Source organism: Pseudorca crassidens, chromosome 4 (genome assembly GCF_039906515.1).
Source record: "Pseudorca crassidens isolate mPseCra1 chromosome 4, mPseCra1.hap1, whole genome shotgun sequence".
Taxonomy (NCBI): domain Eukaryota; kingdom Metazoa; phylum Chordata; class Mammalia; order Artiodactyla; family Delphinidae; genus Pseudorca; species Pseudorca crassidens.
The window spans coordinates 146994247-147012138 of NC_090299.1; the positions used below are offsets into that span (position 1 = coordinate 146994247).

At 39.7% G+C, this 17892-nt stretch overlaps 1 protein-coding gene across 9 annotated transcripts in view; it reads right to left on the minus strand.

The window, feature by feature from the left end:
* HERC3 (HECT and RLD domain containing E3 ubiquitin protein ligase 3) overlaps positions 1-17892 on the minus strand; it is a 137501-nt gene that overhangs the window by 59360 nt on the left and 60249 nt on the right. For all 9 annotated transcript variants that reach the window (XR_010943195.1, XR_010943196.1, XM_067736980.1 and 6 more), the window contains 5 exons: positions 16896-16955; positions 13686-13797; positions 13080-13269; positions 11578-11741; positions 11332-11445 (listed from right to left, as the gene is read on the minus strand). Coding sequence is in view for 7 of the 9 variants with exons in the window: in XM_067736980.1 (XP_067593081.1) it covers positions 11332-11445; positions 11578-11741; positions 13080-13269; positions 13686-13797; positions 16896-16955 (640 nt within the window). In the remaining 2 variants the exon portion in view is untranslated. The remainder of the gene's footprint in view (positions 1-11331; positions 11446-11577; positions 11742-13079; positions 13270-13685; positions 13798-16895; positions 16956-17892) is intronic.

Below are 17892 nucleotides of genomic sequence, written 5' to 3' on the forward strand. Positions count from 1 at the left end.
TTACAATGAAGCATTTTCGTTGTATCACTCACTTTCTCACTTGTGAGGCCCTCTATGGGGCCCACAAAGTCACTCATTCTGTGTGCTATTTGTTTTGCAAGTGTAGATGATGGCTGTGAATAAACGGAAATAAATAAGCCACTACCACCTCTTCCTTAAAATAAGCTGAGGGAGACCTTCAAGATGGCGGAGGAGTAAGACGCGGAGATCACCTTCCTCCCCACAAATACATCAGAAATACATCTACACGTGGAAAAGCTCCTACAGAAAACCTACTGAACGCTGGCAGAAGACCTCAGACCTCCCAAAAGGCAAGAAACTCCCCACGTACCTGGCCGTGTGGCTGACAGGGTCTTGGTGCTCTGGACAGGTGTCAGGCCTGTGCCTCTGAGGTGGGAGCGCTGAGTTCAGGATACTCGTCCATAAGAAACCTCCCAGCTCCACGTAATACCAAACGGCGAAAATCTCCCAGAGATCCCCATCTCAACACCAGCATCCAGCTTCACTCAACGACCAGCAAGCTACAATGCTGGACACCCTATGCCAAATAATCAGCAAGACAGGAACACAACCCCACCCATTAGCAGAGAGGCTGCCTAAAATCATAATAAGGTCACAGACACCCCAAAACACACCACCGAAGGCAGACCTGCCCACCAGAAAGCCAAGATACAGCCTCATCCACCAGAACACAGGCACTAGTCCCCTCCGCCAGGAAGCCTACACAACCCACTGAACCAACCTTAGCCACTGGGGGCAGACACCAAAAACAATAGGAACTACGAACCTGCAGCCTGTGAAAAGGAGACCCCAAACACAGTAAGTTTAGCAAAATGAGAAGACAGAGAAACACATAGCAGATGAAAGAGCAAGGTAAGAACCTACCAGACCAAACAAACGAAGAGGAAATAGGCAATCTACCTGAAAAGGAATTCAGAGTAATGATAGTAAAGATGATCCAAAGTCTTGGAAACAGAATGTACAAAATACAAGAAACGTTTAACAAAGACCTACAAGAACTAAGGAGCAAACAGTGATGAACAACACAATAAATGAAATTAAAAATTCTCTAGAAGGAATCAATAGCAGAATAACTGAGGCAGAAGAATGGATAAGTGACCTGGAAGATAAAATAGTGGAAGTAACTACCGCAGAGCAGAATAAAGAAAAAGAATGAAAAGAATTGAGGACAGTCTCAGAGACCACTGGTTCAACATTAAACACACCAACATTTGAATTATAGGGGTTCCAGAAGAAGAAGAGAAAAACAAAGGGACTGAGAAAATATTTGAAGAGATTATAGTTGAAAACTTCCCTAATATGGCAAAGGAAATAGTCAATCAAGTCTAGGAAGCACAGAGAGTCCCATACAGGACAAATCCAAGGAGAAACACACCAAGACACATTAATCAAACTGTCAAAAATTAAATACAAAGAAAACATATTAAAAGCAGCAAGGGAAAAACAACAAATAACACACAAGGGAATCCCCATAAGATAAACAGCTGATCTTTAAGCAGAAACTCTGCAAGCCAGAAGGGAGTGGCAGGACATATTTAAAGTGATGAAAGGGAAAAACCTACAACGAAGATTACTCTACCCAGCAAGGATCTCATTCAGATTCAATGGAGAAATTAAAACCTTTACAGAAAAGCAAAAGCTAAGAGAATTCAGCACCACCAAACGAGCTTTACAATAAATGCTAAAGGAATTTCTCTAGGCAGGAAACACAACAGAAGGAAAAGACCTACAATAACAAACCAAAAACACTTAAGAAAATGGTTATAGGTACATACATATCGATAATTACCTTAAATGTAAATGGATTAAATGCTCCAACCAAAAGACACAGACTGGCTGAATGGATACAAAAACAAGATCCACATACATGCTGTCTACAAGAGACCCACTTCAGACCTAGGGACACATACAGACTGAAAGTGAGGGAATGGAAAAAGATATTCCATGGATATGAAAATCAAAAGAAAGCTGGAGTAGCAATTGTCATATCAGACAAAACAGACTTTAAAATAAAGACTATTAGAAGAGACAAAGAAGGACACTACATAATGATCAAGGGATCAGTCCAAGAAGATATAACAAGTGTAAATATTTATGAACCCAACATAGAGCACCTCAAAACATAAGGCAAATGCTAACAGCCATAAAAAGGGAAATTGACAATAATACAATCATAGTAGGGGACTTTAACACCCCACTTTCCAAGGACAGATCATCCAAAATGAAAAGAAAAAAGGAAACACAAGCTTTACATGATACATTAAACAAGATAGATTTAATTGATATTTATAGGACATTCCACCCAAACACAACAGAATACACTTTCCTCTCAAGTGTTCATGGAACATTTTCCAGGATAGATCATATCTTGGGTCACAAATGAAGCCTTAGAAAATTTAAGAAAATTGAAATCATATGAAGCATCTTTTCTGACCACAACGCTATGAGACTAGATACCAATTACAGGAAAAAAAATGTAAAAAAAAGAAACACATGGAGGCTAAACAATACACTACTTAATAACCAAGAGATCACTGAAGAAATCAAAAAGGAAATCAAAAAATATCTAGAAAAAAATAACAATGAAAACACAACAACCCAAAACCTATGGGATATAGCAAAAAGCAGTTCTAAGAGGGAAGTTCATAGCAATACAATCCTACCTCAAGAAACAAGAAACATCTCAAATGAACAACCTAACCTTACATCTAAAGCAATTACAGAAAGAAGCACCAAAAAACCCCCCAAAGTTAGCAGAAGGAAAGAAATCATAAAGATCAGATCAGAAATAAATGAAAAAGAAATGAAGGAAACAATAGCAACGATCAATAAAACTAAAAGCTGGTTCTTTGAGAAGATAAACAAAATTGATAAACTATTAGCCAGACTCAAGAAAAAAAGGGAGAAGACTCAAATCAATAGACTTAGAAATGAAAAAGGAGAAGTAACAACTGACACTGCAGAAATACAAAAGATCATGAGAGATTACTACAAGCAACTCTATGCCTATAAAATGGACAACCTGGAAGAAATGGACAAATGCTTAGAAAAGCACAACTTTCAGAGACTGAACCAGGAAGAAATAAAAAATATAAAAAGGCCAATCACAAGCACTGAAATTGAGACTGTGATTAAAATTCTTCCAACAAACAAAAGCCCAGGACCAGGTGGCTTCACAGGCGAATTCTATCAAATTTTAGAAAAGAGCTTACACCTATCCTTTGCAAACTCTTCCAAAACATAGCAGAGGGAGGAACACTCCCAAACTCATTCTACGAGGCCACCATCACCCTGATACCAAAACTAGACAAATATGTCACAAAGAAAGAAAACTACAGGCCAATATCACTCATGAACATAGATGCAAAAATCCTCAACAAAATACTAGCAAACAGAATCCAACAGCACATTGAAAGGATCATACACCATGATCAAGTGGGGTTTATCCCAGGAATGCAAGGCTGCTTCAGTATATGCAAGTCAATGTGATACACCATATTAACAAATTGAAGGAGAAAAACCATATCATCTCAATATATGCAGACAAAGCTTTTGACAAAATTCAACATCCATTTATGTTAAAAACCCTCTAGAAAACAGGCACAGAGGGAACTTACCTCAACATAATAAAGGCCATATGTGACTAACCCACAGCCAACATCGTTCTCAATGGTGAAAAACTGAAACCATTTCCTCTAAGATCAAGAAGAAGACAAGGTTGTCCACTCTCACCACTATTATTGAACATAGTTTTGGAAGTTTTAGCCACAGCTATCAGAGAAGAAAAAGAAAGAAAAGGAATCCAAATTGGAAAAGAAGAAGTAAAGCTGTCACTGTTTGCAGATGTCATGATACTATACATGGAGAAGACTAAAGATGCTACCAGAAAACTACTGAGGCTAATCAATGAATTTGGTAAAGTAGCATGATACAAAATTAATGCACAGAAATCTCTTGCATTCCTATATAGTAATGATGAAAAATCTGAAAGCAAAATTAAGGAAACACTCCCATTTACCATTGCAACAAAAAGAATAAAATACCTAGGAATAAACCTACCTAAGGAGACAAAAGACCTGCATGCAGAATACTATAAGACACTAATGAAAGAAACTAAAGAGGACACAAACAGATGGGGAGATATACCATGTTCTCAGATTAGAAGAATCAACATTGTGAGAATGGCTATACTACCCAAAGCAATCTACAGATTCAATGCAATCCCTATCAAACTACCAATGGCATTTTTCACAGAACTAGAAGCAAAAATTTCACAATTTGTATGGAAACACAAAAGACCCTGAATATCCAAAGCAATCTTGAGAAAGAAAAACGGAGCTGGAGCAACCAGGCTCCCTGACTTCAAACTATACTACAAAGCTACAGTAATCAAGACAGTATGGTACTGGCACAAAAACAGAAATATAGATGAATGGAACAGGATATAAAGCCCACAGATGAACCCACACACATATGGTCATCTTATTTTTAATAAAGGAGGCAAGAATATATAATGGAGAAAAGACAGCCTCTTCAATAAGTGGTGCTGGGAAAACTGGACAGCTACATGGAAAAGAAGGAAATTAGAACACTCCCTAACACCATACACAAAAATAAACTCAAAATGGATTAAAGACCTAAATGTAAGGCAGACACTATAAAACTCTTAGAGGAAAACACAGGCAGAACCCTCCATGACATAAATCACAGCAAGATCCTTTTTGACCCACCTTCTAGAGAAATGGAAATTAAAACCAAAATAAACAAATGGGACCTAATGAAATTTAAAAGCTTTTGCACAGCAAAGCAAACCATAAACAAGATGAAAAGACAACCCTCAGAAAGGGAGAAAATATTTGCAAATGAAGCAACTGACAAAGGATTAATTTCCAAAATACAAATGCAGCTCATGCAGCTCAATGTCAAAAAAACAAACAACCCAATCCAAAAATGGGCACAAAACCTAAATAGACATTTCCTGAAAGAAGATATACAGATTGCCAACAAACACGTGAAAGGATGCTCAACATCACTAATCATTAGAGAAATGCAATTCAAAACTACGGTAAGGTATCACCTCACACCGGTCAGAATGGCCATCATCAAAAAATCTACAAACAATAAATGCTGGAGAGGGTGTGGAGAAAAGGGAACTCTCTTTCACTGTTGGTGGGAACATAAATTTATACAGCCACTATGCAGAACAGTTTGGAGGTTCCTTAAAATACTAAAAATAGAACTACCATAGGACCCAGCAATCCCATTACTGGGCATATACCCTGAGTAAACCATAATTCAAAAAGAGTCATGCACCACAGTGTTCACTGCAGCTCTATTTACAATAGCCAGGACATGGAAGCAACCTAAGTGTCCATCAACAGATGAATGGATAAAGAAGAAGTGGCACATATATACAATGGAATATTACTCAGCCATAAAAAGAAACGAAACTGAGTTATTTGTAGTGAGGTGAATGGACCTAGAGTCTGTCATACAGAGTGAAGTAAGTCATAAAGGGAAAAATAAATACCACATGCTAACACATATATATGGAATCTAAAATAAAATGGTTCTGAAGAACCTAGTGGCAGGACAGGACTAAAGAGTCAGACATAGAGAATGGACTTGAGGATACGGGAAGGGGGCAGGGTAAGCTGGGAAGAAGTGAGAGAGTGGCATGGACATATATACACTCCCAAATGTAAAATAGATAGCTAGTGGAAGCAGCCGCATAGCACAGGAAAATCAGCTCGGTGCTTTGTGACCACCTAGAGGGGTGGGATAGGGAGGGTGGGAGGGAGACGCAAGAGCGAGGAGATATGGGGACATATGTATATGTATAGCTGATTCACTTTGTTATACAGCAGAAACTAACACACCATTGTAAAGCAATTATACTCCAGTAAAGATGTTAAAAAATAATAATAAAATAAAATAAGCAAAAAGCAGCCACTTTAGAATGTTGCTTTTATACACCATAGCCCTTTGCCCATACATATTATGTCCCTTGTAATTCCTTTTGCACTACACTGAACACCCCACAGAGGCAGCCACCATGTCCTGTACGTGTCCGCATCCCCAGTGGTAGCCGGCACATGACATACATTAGGTGCCCAAGACTGCTTCCTGAAAAACACTTATTAGGGCTTATGATATGCCATGTACTAGGTACTCTGACAAGTAAGGCCTTTCCATGGGTTCTCCCATTTACTTCTCACAGTACTGTTATAATTCACATTTGTAAATGAGGATGCTAGGCTTATAGAAATTAAGTAATTTGCCTAAGGTCACATAGGTAGTAGGCCAGAGTTGAGACTTGAACCCAGTTCTTTTTGACTAACGCACGTGCTCGGAACTGTATGCTATACTGCCTCGGCTACTGCCAAGGCAAAAAATTTAACACATAAAAACTCATATAGTGTGAGACAGACAGACACACACACACACACACACACACAGGAACATCATTCATCCATAAAAAAGAAGGCAATCCTGCCATTTGCAACTACATGGGTGAAACTAAAGGGCGTTTTACACTAAGTGAAATAAGCCAGACAGAGAGAGACAAACACTGTATGGTATCATTTATATGTGGAATCTAAAAAAAACAAGAAAGCCAATCTCACAGAAATAATGGTGGTTTCCAGGGGCTAGGGCGGAAACAGGGAGGACATGGGGAGATATAGCTCAAAGGGTACAATCTTTTCAGTTATAAGTAAGCTCTAAGGAGCTAAAGCACAGCATGGCGACTCCAGTTAATAACACAGTATTAAATACTGGGAACTCGATGAGAGCACATCTTAAGCATCTCAAAGCACCCAAAAAAGAAGTTAACTATGTGAGGTAATGGATGTGTTAAGTAACTTGATCTTTGTAATCATTTCACACTGTATATCAAATCATCATATTGTACACTTTAAATATATACAACAATGTCAATTATCCCTCAGTAAAGCTGGGGGAAAATGTACTCATTGTTCATTACTATGATTTAAAAGTGGTTAAGCTCAGAAATAAACCCATGCATATATGGCCAATTAATTTATGTAAAGGAGGCAACATCACACAATGGGAAAAGGACAGTCTCTTCAATAAATGGTGTTGAGAAAACTGGACGGGCACATACAGAAGGATAAAACTGGAAATTAACTCAAAATGGATTAAAGACCTGAATGGAAGACCTAAAACCATAAAACTCATAGAAGAAAACGTAGGTAGTAAGCAACTTGACATCAGTCTTGGCAATGATTTTTTGGATCCAACTTCAAAATCAAAGGCAACAAAAGCAAAAATAAACAAATGGAACCACATCAAACTAAAAAGCTTCTGCAGAGCAAAGGAAACCATCAACAAAATGAAAAGGCAGCCTACAGAATGGGAGAGGTATTTGCAAACAATATATCTGATAAGGGGTTAATGTCCAAAATATACAAAGAACTCATACAACTCAATATCAAAACAAAAACAAAAAAAACACCAACCCAATTAAAAAATGGGCAGAGGACTTCAATAGACATTTTTCCAAAGAGGACATACAGATGGCCAACAGGCACATGAAAAGACGCTCAACATCACTAATCAGGGAAATGCAAGTCAAAACCACAGTGAGGTTTCACCTCACACCTGTCAGAATGTCTATTATCAAAAAGACAAAAAATAACAAGGGTGGGCAAGGATGTGGAGAAACGGGAACCCTTGCGCACTGTTGGTGGGAATTTAAACTGGTGCAGCCAGTATGGAAAACTGTATGGAGGTTCCTCAAAAAATTGAAAATAGAACTACCATATGATCCAGCAGTTCCACTTCTGGGTATTTATCCAAGGAATACAAAAACACTAATTCGAAAAGATTTATGTACCCCCATATCCATAGCAGCCTTATTTACATTAGCCAAGATATGGAAACAACCGAAGCGTCCACAGATGGATGAAGGGATAAAGAAGATGGGGTGTATACACACACAGTGGAATAGTACTCCTGTAACCGAGCAGGACCCTCTGGGGCATTCCCAGGACGGACCCCTCCCCCATACCCTCTGCTGTAGCTCCTCTCTGAAGGACCTAGATAACAGTACCTGATGCACATTTCCTGAGCTGTCTTGCAGATACTAAAACCACCACCAAATGGAAGAAACTACCTACCTGATGACCAGGAGCACACAGCCGCCAGAGCTACTGGAGCCTGAGGATTGATAACGTGACACTGCCCTGTTACCTCACCATCAACCAACCAGAGACTTGTGCACAGGCAGATTACATACTCTGCGACTCCCCTCCCTCACCTGGCCTTTAAAAAGGCTTTCCTGAAACCCACCAGGGAGTTCAGGTGTTTTGAACACTAGCTTCCCCGGACTCCTTGCTTGGTACCCTGCAGTGAATGCTGCACTTTCCTTCCCACAACCCGGTATCAGAAATTGGCTTTACTGAGCGCAGGCAAACGGACCCAAGTTTGGTTCGGTAACACTCAGACATTAAAAAAAACTGGAATCTTGCCATTTTCAACAACCTGGATGGACCCTGAAGGCACTATGCTAAGTGAAATCAGTCAGACAAAGAAAGACAAATGCTGTATTATTTCACTTACACTTGGAATCTAAACAAACAAAGCAAAGCAAAGCAAAACAACAACAAGCTCATAGATAAAGAGACAGTTTAGTGGCTGCCAGAGGGGAGAGGGGATAGCGGGTGAGTAAAATGCGTGAGGAGGGTCAAAGGACAAATCTTCCATTATAAAATAAATAAGTCACAGTGATATAACGCACAGCGTAGTGACTACAGACGGTAAAACTGCATTGCATATTTTAGTTGCTAAAGCTGCTAAGACGGTAAATCTTAAAAGTTCTCATCACAAGCAAAACAAAATTTGTTAACTGTGTGGTGACAGACAGTGACTAGACGTACTGTGATGATCATTTCACAGTGTATGTAAGTATCGAGTCATTATGTTATACACCTGAAACTAATATGTTACATGTCAATTATACCTTGAAAAAAATGTAGTCAAAAAAACATGAATCAATATATGAAATAGCTTTAGCATTTTACGTTAAAATCCAAGATATGAAGAAATATAAACTTTAATTTCTAATAGCACTGTATAACAGAAAAAATGCCACAGAAATCACAAAAGGTCGCACAGTAATTTCACCTAATTTTCTATCTTTCTATAATAACTAATTTTTGAAGAGGAGATGAGCAGCTGGTATTTAAGACTTATATTTGCTTATCAAATGTTAAGAGAAAGGAACTATAAAAGTTGCTCACTTCAGTATCTCCATTCAGAGACCACAGTCATGGTAACCTATATTTTAACACCAGCAACTTCTTTTTCAGGGTCAAAAAGAATTAGGGCTCATTAGAATTATTTTACTCAGCAGCAAGAAAGCGTAGATTAGAAGTCAGAAAAATTGGCTTTTAAGCTAATTGAATTGGTGGAAAAATTGTTTAGCTTCTCTGGGCCTCCAATTTCTCACCTAGAAACAAAGCAGTTGGCTAAATAATTCATAAGGCTTACTTCAGGTCTTAACATTTTATGATTCAAAGGGTATTCACAAACTGATAAAACAGAGAGGCTTATCTTTTTACAATTTCTAAATCAGCAGGTGAAAACACAGTTCACTGCTAGCCTCCGTGTGAAATTTCCACGTAAACCCCGTTTTGAAGACTCATCCACTTTTTTGAAAAGGATTTTGGTTTTTTAAAGTAATCAGAAGTCTTACTAAAAACACAATGTTGTGTCTGGCATTGATCATCTTATTTAACAAAGAAACAACTCTTCCTTAGTTAAATGAACCAATTTAAATGCCTTGCTTTTGGAAACCGCTACTGACCTCCAAAAGCCCTACAGCGTACAGGGAAATACGGCCTAAATGTCAGTGATGAATCTGCTAAACTGGCAAGGACTCACCTCAAATGTGTCTGCTATGCATGGCTTCACTAAATATCATAACCAAATAATCACTCTGTCTTCTGACATCACTCAAACTCATACATAATCCACAGACGGGGGATCCTAAAAAGCCTTGCATATATCCCAAGCCAGTCTACAATCAAACTGAGAAGTGGTGGCAGGCAGGAACCCGCAGTTCTAACGTATAGTGAGAACCAGGTCAGGGATACGTGACATTTTCACACACGTAATCCCAAGTCAGAGGTAGCCTGTAGGGTTCAGGCAGCTGACATACGATGACTAAAGCAGGCTAGCTGTTAGATGAAGACAATGAGTAAATGATCGTTTCCTCAGTGTCAAAGTCAAGCTGCAGTGGGGACTCTGGCACGTCTCAGCCTCATCCAAAGAGCCCCCACTGAACTCCAGCCAACTGAAACCATCTGGAAAGACAGGTCATGTTGCCAGAGCTTCCGAGTTTCAAGAAAAGCCAGAAATACATTTTATGTGCCTTGACTCTTTAAAATTGTGGTAAAAGACATATAAAGTTCACCATCTTTAACATCTTCAAGTGTACAGTTCATCAGTGTTAACTACATTCGCATAATTGTGCCATCCATCTCCAGAACTTTTTCATCATGCAGAACAAAGTCCTAGAGATTCTCATACTAAGTGAAGTAAGCCAGATAGAGAAAGACAAAGATCATACGATATCGCTTATATGTGGAATCTAAAACAATGATACAAATGAACTTATTTATAAAACAGAAATAGACTCCCAGACATAGCAAACAAACTCATGGTTACCAAAGGGGAAAGATGGGGGGGAGGGATAAGTTAGGAGTTGGGGATTAACATATACACACCACTCTATACAAAACAGATAAACAACAAGGACCTACTGTATAGCACAGGGAACTCTACTCAATATTCTGTCATACCCTATAAGGGAAAACAATCTGAAAAGGAACATATAGAGATATAGACAGATATATGAATCCCTGCGCTGTACACCTGAAGCTAACACAGTATCGTAAATCAACTATACTTCAATTAAAAAAATAAATAAGTAAAACAAAGTCGATACCCATGAAACAACAACTCTCCATTTTCTCCTTCCCCGGACCCTGGCAACCACCATTCTACTTTCTATGAGTTTGACTACTTTAGATACCTTGATTTTTTTTAATGTTGGCAACTAATTAAAATTTAGACCGTTCTGGGCGACTACCCATTTGTGACTGCTTACGATTACTCAAAGCCCTTCAGTGTTTCAAAAATGCAAAAGCCAGCTGATCAAACACAGGTATAGCACTAACATCCAAGTCCAGGACAAATTTTAGAGTTCAGATGTGCTTTTCTTACCCTTACGTGTACTCTGAGAAAAGACGAAAGCTTTGAGATATGCTTTACATGAATTCTTACCATGCCTGCTTGATGTAAGAACCACATGAGGTAGTCTTCCTGAATGTCCACAAGACTGGAAACCTCAGGAATATAAAATGTATCATATTCCACATGCTTCACTTTAAGATTTACCTGATGAAGAACAAAACAAGGGCAACTAAGACCCAGGCGACTGGTAAGCGGCTTCCCACACAACATCTCGGTAGATCATTTGATCCTACTATCTCTGCATCCCTCTCCCCTCTGGTTCTTCTCTATGCTCACCTTGTATAACTTCTCCAAGAGCTTGAGCGCTGCTGTAATATAATTGTTAAACAGTACAGGAATTAAGAATGTCTTTCTTCCTCTCAGTAGATAAACGACGGCACCTTTATAGAGGTTTACCAGCTTCGTGAAATATTTCGGGCATACCTGAGACCACCAGTTATCTTTAGAAAGAAAGGAAAGACATATTTCAACATAGGATCTTCATCAAGTATTGATGTCTTCTGCCTGCTGGCTAAAAACTGCTCCAGCTAGAAGGTAAGCATTAGTCGAAAATACAGTTTCCCAAAACTAACTTTAAAAAGAATCCATTAAAGCACTTCTGGAGAGAGTGGCAGCTGTACGGGAATCCTGGAGCTTTGTTATAAAGCTCTATTTGATTTTTTTCCTCAAGGATTCATCCGGAACGCTAATCTAAAAGGTCAGCTCCAAGGGCACATGTGGACAAGATGCTCAGGCACATATTTCGGGCAGGAGCATTCACATATCCTCGTCCTTTTAGCCCTCTTCTCAGCCACCACCTAAGTCCTGTAAAAAAGAAAACCCCAAACTTTTAAAAGTCAGGTAATATTCCTTCAAAGATCGCTATCTCTACCTCACAGTCTATCAGAACACCTGAGACAGTATGCCCCAAAGGGCTTTTGAGCTTAAAAAAATTAAGGACTAACATCTTACTGGTGCTTTCATGATTATCTGTAGAATGGTTCCACCTTCTACAAAAGGTGGAAGCAATATGGAAAAGCCAGTATTCCATCCTGAGCCACACAGGTCTCTTTGCTCATGGGGAGACCACACTCGAGTAACATCCTACTCCATATGGAACTCAGAAGTTACTGAGCTGCAGTGAATATACCTAAAAAAAAGGTACCAGGAAAATATAAAATAAAAGGAAAAAGCCAGGTGCCAGACGTTCTGCATTTGATTAATAAAGACATCTCAGGCTCTACTCCCATGAGAGACACTCTCCAATTCACTGAGGAACGGAAGGTTCTTATCTCAGCAAAGTGTCCGTAGCCTGCAAAAATCAGTGTGGACTCAACTGTCCTAAAAAAGAAAAACAAAACAAACATTTGGTAAGTCTCCACTGGGTCATTTTCTTCCTCTCCTTTTCTGGAGACCTGTGTATCACACCACAACTGTTCATTTCACTCCCACCCCCTAAATTAGGTATAAGAGAAAAAACAACAGATGGACACTAATTCTGAGGCACTATTAACCACTAGCAAGTGTAGGAGGAGAAAAAAATAAAGTCTAATAATCTAACTTTGTGAATATGTAAAAATCAAGATTAGTTTGGTGTAAATCATTTCAAATAACCTAAATAATGGTTCAATTTGTTCAAACTGCAAATTAGAAATTAACAGCAAAGAAAGAAAAGTTTTAAGTGTTAAGGATATTAAATGGCAACAAATAGATTCTTCAATGTCAATCCACCAGGAGCAAACGGTCACATGAATAAAATAAAAAGCACAAAACCGCTGGTATTCAGTGTAGCAAATCACCTAAGACTTTGCTGGGGTTTGTATCCAGCCGCAGAATGGCCATAGCCAGGGGAATAGTCAACGTTATGTAATACTTAGAATCCTGGAGCAGGGGAAACTCCGGTAGTATTAAGTAGATTCTCATTGCTTCAACATCTGGTGGTGAACTTGACAACTGAGGAATCAGGCAACTTTCAAAGCTATTTAAGATCTGCATGAGAGAAAAGAGTATTGAGAAATTCAAACACATCTGAGATCTAGCTACCTGATCTCTAAATTCATAAACTATTTGAGAGACTCTCAACTCTCATTCATTCAGTATGTACTCAAGACCCTCTATGAGCCAGGCACTTGTCTGGGCACTCAGGATACATCAGTGAAAAGAAAAGCCACAGATCTGTGCCCATGCAGACCTTACACTCTGGGGGAGCATTTCCTTAGAAAAACTTAAGCCAGAGAGAAAGTTCAAGGCAGGTCAAATTCCCAAAGTGAATATTTTACAGAGTTATGATTTATACAAGATTTCTGCCTTTTCATCCTACTTTTTCTTTTTCTCTTGCAAGTCAACTTACCTCAATGCAAAAATGCATTTTTAAGCATGCACTTTGTAAAAGTAAAAAACCATACCTGTTCTAGAATCATGGAGTGCTGAGAGTTCATTAACTTCTCAAATAACACTCTAGTTGAGTTCAGGTCAATCCCAGGGATTTTGGGACTTGTTTTAAAATGCTCGTCAATTCTAAACAAACAAAAACAAAAAATATGTATAGCACAGGGAACTCTACTTAATGCACTGTGGTGACCTAAATGGGAAGGAAATCCAAAACGGAGGGGATATATGTATATATAAAGCTGATTCATCTTGCTGTACAGTAGAAACTAACACAACACCGTAAAGCAACTATATCCCAATAAAAATTAATTTTAAAAAAATATGTAATAGGGGCTTCCCTGGTGGTACAGTGGTTGAGAGTCCGCCTGACAATGCAGGGGACATGGGTTCGAGCCCTGGTCCAGGAGGATCCCACATGCCGCGGAGCAACTAAGCCCGTGTGCCACAACTACTGAGCCTGCGCTCTGAAGTCCACGAGCCACAACTACTGAGCCCGTGAGCCACAACTACTGAAGCCTGTGCACCTAGAGCCCATGCTCCGCAACAAGAGAAGCCACCACAGTGAGAAGCCCGCACACCACAGTGAGGAGTAGCCCCTGCTCTCCACAACTAGAGAAAGCCCGTGTGCAGCAACGAAGACCCAACGCAGACAAAAATAAATTAATTAAAAAAAATTTTTTTTCAAGTCTTTTTTCCTTCAAGTCAAAGTACAAGGATCATCATTTCAATTTGAGGTTGTCTTAAAATTTATATGCACAGTGTTCTTTTCCTGATTTACTTTTGTATTTTTGACTCTTTCTGTCATTGTGGTACATTGAACTAGACATAGATGCTATGCCTACGTGCAAAAAACATCCCTTGTGCAAACTGGCCCACTCATCAACAAATGCCAAGTTTAAAGCAAGTATTTTTTAAAAACTCAGATCCACAATAAATGCAAAGTTAATGCCTCACTCAGTTAACACAAGGGATACAATTACATTCACTCAAGGACTAATTTCACTGCTACTGTTTTTAACTTCCTAGGAACTAATCATTTTTCTAACCTTAAATTTTTCTAACCTTAGATTTGGAGAATGTCTCTTTTAAATTCCCACTCTTGAACACACCACATCTGCTAACTACAAAAGAACTATCTATTTGCAAAACAGCCTTCTGTTTATGCGTAACAGACACATTCAGATAGTTTTAATACCATCTGACATCATTGTTTTAATCTATAAAAAATAAGTTGAGTTTCTAACATTTGAAAAAAAACATAATTATATGTATTGGAATCTAAGTGGTCAAACAAGAGCTACTTAGGCATTGTTTGCTGGATCTTTTGTTACTGCCGTTCTAAAAATAAATTTGCCCAAAACATAGAAATTAATTCCAATGTCCCATATGTAACCTTCCATATGCTTAGAAGTATCTTCTGCTATGCTGTTAAGAAAAAACAAAATATTTTATCTACATGTATTTATGCTTTGTTAAACTGGATCTTCACCTTCACTGGTTTACTACGATGTAGTTTACATAAAGCAGGAGGAGAACTCCAGAAATAGCACCGAAGTCCATTTAAAAAAAAAAGATTTATGGGCTTCCCTGGTGGCGCAGTGCTTGAGAGTCCGCCTGCAGGGGACACGGGTTCGTGTCCCGGTCCGGGAAGATCCCGCATGCCGCGGGGCGGCTGGGCCCGTGAGCCATGGCCGCTGAGCCTGCGCGTCCAGAGCCTGTGCTCCGCAACGGGAGAGGCCACAACGTTGAGAGGCCCGCATACTGCAAAAATTAATAGTAATAAAAAAATAAAGGTTTTACCCACAAATCTACAGAATCTGTGATACTAAGGATGGATAGCCTAAGAAATCCGGCCAAGAGCCATCCCCAACTTTCATAAAAGCTGTCCTTCTAGAATAAGATTTCTCAACCTTGGGACTATCGATTTTTGGGGTCAGATAATTCTTTTCTGGGTGGGTGGAATTGTGAGATACTTGGCAGCATCTCTGGCCTTTGCCCACTAGATGCCAGTAGTATATTCTCCACCACTGTTAACAACCAAAAAATGTCAGTAGAGATTGCTGAATGTCCCCTGGGAAGCAAATCAGCCTGGTTGAGAACCACTATTCTAAAAGACCAACATTAGCACAATACAGAATATTTTTCCCTGGAGGGAAAGCCTAAGTCTTGACTCTGAAATGAACTGGATGAGCTCATTTCAGTTGTCCTAATGATACAAGTAAATGACTTTGCAATCTTTAACTGTAACTGAACAGAGTTTTTGAAGCAATCACTTGCAACCCAGTTAGGGACACAATTTGGGGCAGGGATGGAGTGGGACGTGAGATTCACACACAAACTGAAGTCTAAGTCTTCGTGGGATTTCATTAGCATTGTTACTGGCAGGAAAAGGATAGAAAGATGGTCAGGACTTGGGATCACCAACGATCAAAACCTATGACAAGACCCTTCTGCTGCAGCAAGTTCCTGAGGGGGATATTTGCAGAAGGGATAAGGCCTGGCAAAGAAACATTATTTACAACCTGGGAGTTCAGGCCAAATGTAATTTCCTGGTGGGTTGGGCTGGCCCTGAGCCCAAGGAGCGCCTGAAGCGTCTTTGGAACTTTTTCCCTAAATTCACTCTTTCTGAGAAAAGAAAAAACTATGGGAAAGCAAACCAAAGAAACCAAGGAGATTTTTTTTTTTTTTTTTTGCGGTACGCGGGCCTCTCACTGTTATGGCCTCTCCCGTTGAGGAGCACAGGCTCTGGACGCGCAGGCTCAGCGGCCATGGCTCACGGGCCCAGCCGCTCCGCGGCATGTGGGATCTTCCCGGACCGGGGCACGAACCCGTGTCCCCTGCATCGGCAGGCGGACTCTCAACCACTGCGCCACCAGGGAAGCCCCAAGGAGATTATTTAAAGAATTAAGAATTTAAGAATAAATACGACTAACATTTTGGAATACCCTGAAAAATCTTACTTTTGACTACACCAACCCTTTCTGAGATGCCGTGTCTCTCCTTGGTAACCTGCTTCTCTGCCAACCAGGCATGAATCAGCATAGCTCTTCCTGAGGTCCTCTCACTCATCATCATTGGGCGTTCCAATTTCTGTGCAAATCATTGGCTTATCCACTGAATTAAGGCCAACCACCATCAAAGAGAACAGAAGTCTTTCACGGCCTTTGCTGAGTATTTGCATCACATGTGGGTTTTTTTTTTTTTTAAGACTCTAAATCACTTACTTTTTCTCAAGAAAACTTCCATTCCAGCAGGCTGCAGAAGATAATATCTGAATGACACCGCTGCTCAGGAAGAAAAAGGGAGGGAAGCCTTTAATAATTACAAATAAATGGTTGTTTAAGCATTAAACAACAGGGTTAGTCCTCTATTCCAGGGTTTCACTAATAGCCGCTTTTTCTTACCCAGGTGAAGCCTTGGAAAATGTACATTGCTTGAGAGAAACATTGTGTCATGTCTCAAAATGGACAAGAGCTTAAGTTTTCCTTAAGTCACGTTAAAGTAAAATAAAAAGACGGTATCAAAGCTACCAAAAGAAAACTCTTGGGCCTAATAATAATGATCTTGAACATTCTTTTCCCACCAATCATCTAAGACACTCCCCACCTCACCTCCAAAAGTGAACACAAAATAAAACCAAAAAAAGAGAAGCTGAGCTGTTATTTACCAAACACAGAAAGTATCTTTGTGAATTAATAACCAAACAAGTACTTCCTTCTACTTTGTTACCCATCTGAGAAAGAAACTAAAAATAAATGAAGTAAGTGTTTATTCCTATTACCTAGATTACATAATGTCTGAGGAAACCGCTAGTTTCTGAGGACCCAGGGTGAAACTGCAGGCAGGAACCCCGGACTCTCTTATTTAATATAAGGAAAAGGGAAGGAATAAAATATACGGTTGAGGAGGGGATCACAGCAACTTCTATTAATCAGAGAATCCGGGTCAGGAAAGATCTTTAGAGACCATTTCTTGCATCCTGTCCTCTTGTAAATAAGAAAACTAAGAATTAGGGCTTCCCTGGTGGCACAGCGGTTGAGAATCTGCCTGCCAGTGCAGGGGACACGGGTTCGAGCCCTGGTCTGGGAGGATCCCACATGCCGCGGAGCAACTGGGCCAGTGAGCCACAGCTACTGAGCCTGCGCGTCCGGAGCCTGTGCTCCGCGACAGGAGAGGCCGTGATAGTGAGAGGCCCGCACACCGATGAAGAGTGGCCCCCGC